This window comes from Temnothorax curvispinosus, unplaced genomic scaffold (genome assembly GCF_003070985.1).
Source record: "Temnothorax curvispinosus isolate PA1 unplaced genomic scaffold, ASM307098v1 QBEX01001207.1, whole genome shotgun sequence".
NCBI lineage: Eukaryota > Metazoa > Arthropoda > Insecta > Hymenoptera > Formicidae > Temnothorax > Temnothorax curvispinosus.
In genome coordinates this window covers 1,285-4,428 of record NW_020210987.1, presented here as the reverse complement: position 1 = coordinate 4,428, position 3,144 = coordinate 1,285, and the positions used below count along the sequence as shown (strand labels likewise).

Sequence of the window (3,144 nt, the reverse complement as noted above, 5' to 3'; positions counted from 1 at the left end):
GTCATGATTACACAAACTTGATCTAACCGCAAAACGATCTGTTTTCTGTTCGTAGAAGTATCCAGCGTACCGTTTGACCCAGGCTTTCTATTCCAAATAAGAGAGAATGGGAAAAAGAAGATTCAACTGAAGTTAACAAGACATCGCGATCCGTACACTACTAACGATAGCAACAAATCACAGCAGCAAATCGTAGCAGTCATGTAAAAAGCGTCAAAAACTACCCCGCTAAAAGAAGTTACATGCGGAAAAAGGTGGCGACAGAGGAGAGACTGCAAGAGAAAGAAAAAGAACGAGAATAGAAAGAAACGGCAGAGAGAAATCCTAATGCGAGCGCGCGTGCAAGAGGCGCGATTTCCGAGCGATTCATCTTCCCGAGTTCGCAGGTGTTCGTGCACGTCCTTCATGGCCATTGTCACCGGCCGTCCTTTTCTTCCCGCCGATGAGCAGTAGCCCCCTATTGTCGCTCCTCTATTCTGATCTCGCGTGAAGAAAAGAAGAGAGAGTAGAACGCGAGAACTGTGTTCTTCGGTGCGACGGATCTGGGATAGACCAGGCGAACTGGAGGACGATTCGCGGTCGAAGAGAGGTGAGTCAAAGAGACGAGGATCACGTGAGAAGAGCGGAACAAAGAAGAACGAGGAAGAGACAGACGAGTAGAAGAAATCGAGGCAGGAGAGTCAAGAGAAGAAAGAAGAAGAAAAAGAATATCAAGTGAGAGTGAGAGGATAAGAAGTTCTTAACGAAGAAGAAGAAGTAGCAGAAGAGGCTTATCAGCTCATAAAAGAGGAAAGAGAGAAAGGAAGAGAGAAGAGAGAGAGCAGAAAAAGCTGTGGCGCGTGGTAGTGGTGACGGTAACCGGTGGTAGTGGTGATGATGATTCTGACGGTGGTGGTGGTCCTGGTGCGGTAGCGAGCGTATAGCGAACGAGCATCCAGATCTGTCGCGTGCTGCTTGGAACGAGACGGAAGCGGGACATGCAGTTACGCGACGACACCGAGCGGAACGGGGCAACAAGGACGAGGACGGGGACGACGACTTCGATGACGATTTCGACAATGACGACGATGACGGCAACGCAGTCAGACGACTGACAGCGAACGATCACTATTAACAAGTCGGCTCTTTCGGAGTTCCCGGAGCGCGCGGGATGGGATGGATGCTGCTGCGGCGGGCCCGTGTGAGTAGAACAAGTCGCGCCGTGTGTCCCGCTGATATAGTGTTGGTGGTTTCACTCTTGGCCTCCGCCACCGCCGCCAAGCCGCCGTGGTGTGCGCTCGTGTGCCGCCGCCGCCGCCGCCGCCGCCACCGCCGCGCCGGTTCGGTCTCTCTACGAGAGCGAACCGAGGAGCGTGCCCGAACCCGGCGAGTCGGGGAAGAGAACTGCGGCACTCGTTCAGTAGTTTCTCGGACGCCGCACCGGCACCATCCGACGACCCTGCGAGATAACCCTGCGCGTGGCCGCGACCCCCCTTGTGACAATTGTGTGCGTATGCGAAAACCTCTCCTAGCCGATCGCGTGGCTCGGCCTGGTCCCCTTCTTCGTCGCGACCAATTGGCGAACAATCTCGCTGTGTCGATCCCTAAATCGAAGAGATCGGTAACAAACGGAGTTCTGTAGCAATATTTTTTGAGTATTCTTTGAAACGTTTCTTAAAACACGTGGAAGGTACATGTTTAGTGGTTGCGACACCAGCGATCGGTTTCATAAATCGGTTTTGATCTCTCTCGCTTTTGACTTTTCATTATCGCGAACTCGCTGAGATTTATAATAGAGTACCTCACTGTAGACGTCGATCGAGGGAGGCCTCAATGTTTCTTCTTCGGATAATGATAACCAGTGATAAATTAGTGATAGTGCGTTACGTGGGGATCTGTTTGTGCCGATCTGTCGCGAAAGGATTTTTCTGCGTGTAACCACGACTGGAAGGGTGTACGAGAGATCCAGAAGAAGATAGATCATCATTAAGACTAACAGAAAAAAATCCGACAGAAAAGAGAAAGACGATGTGAGGTAATGCATGTTGGCTTTCGTCGATTAATATTCACGAAAGGAAAAAGAGAGATAAGGACCGAGAAAAATCGTCGAAAGCAGCCGATAGTGTCACTCCGCATATCGCGACAAAATTATTTAAAAAGGACCGATCGGCCTCGCCGATTACCGGAGAACGACCGATCACCCGCTGCCAGGATCATTCGCAGTGTCTCGAGTATCCTCGGCGATCTCGCGCGAAGAACACGGCGCCGATTTCCGTTGTGGAGCTCGCGAGATTCACCGTGTTGACCCGATGTCATCCCGCGAATCGATCCCGTCGTTTCCCGTCCGCGGCGAGTTGTTCCGGAATCCGGCGATCAGCTGGTCCAATAGATAAGAACTGCGCGGAGGCTGTAACCGGGGCGCGCGCATAACGTCATATAATACCGAGGTAGCGACCGACAGCAGCCGCAAGAATGCGAGAGAATCGAAAACGAAACGACAACGGACGTGCATGGACGGTAATAGCGGATTGGCAGCCGCATCCCTCGTTTCCAGCGACCCACGTCGTCTCGAGGCACCCTCTTCGGAGGCGGAAGTGACCGGAAGTCGGCTGTAATGCCAACTGGCAGCGAGCGCGGCCCTCATCGATACTGCACCGACGACGACGATCGCGACGATTCAACGACGTTCCTCGAGACCGTTCGAGACGGCGGCGAGAGGTCGGAATCGCGAGGAGGAGACGCGCGAAAACGCGACGATTTATAACAAACCGACGGGAAACGGTTGTACCAACGTGGACAGGGGGGAGGAGGGCAAAGAAAGAAGCGTCGGATGAGACCGTCATGCCCGCTGAGATCGACACGGGCGGGCATAGGGTGCTGCACTGTGATTCCCGTGCCGACTGCCCGACTGCGACGCTGATTCTTCGCGCGTTAACTTCAGCGAACGACGAACGCCGAGCCGATTGCGCGCATTTGCCCGCCGTGAGAATCGACGATAACGGATCGCGCCAGTCACCGAGACGAGCCCGGAAAGATCGACGACGGAAGACCGGAAGTTGCGTGAGAAAAGCGGAGCCGTTGGATCGCGGGCGCGGAAACCCGTCGTCTAATCGCGGTGAAAGTTCACCTACGAGGGTTCCGAGAATCGGCGACAAAGAGGAAACA

The 3,144-nt window shown here is 53.6% G+C and overlaps 1 protein-coding gene across 1 annotated transcript in view; it reads left to right on the top strand.

Annotated features, from left to right (window-relative positions):
• Positions 1 to 1,370: 1,370 nt before the first annotated feature.
• LOC112461450 overlaps positions 1,371 to 3,144 on the top strand; it is a gene marked incomplete at its 3' end in the record, with an annotated part of 2,902 nt that continues 1,128 nt past the window's right edge. The window contains exon 1 of the mRNA XM_025026693.1: positions 1,371 to 3,144. Within this exon, the coding sequence (XP_024882461.1) occupies positions 2,821 to 3,144 (324 nt within the window).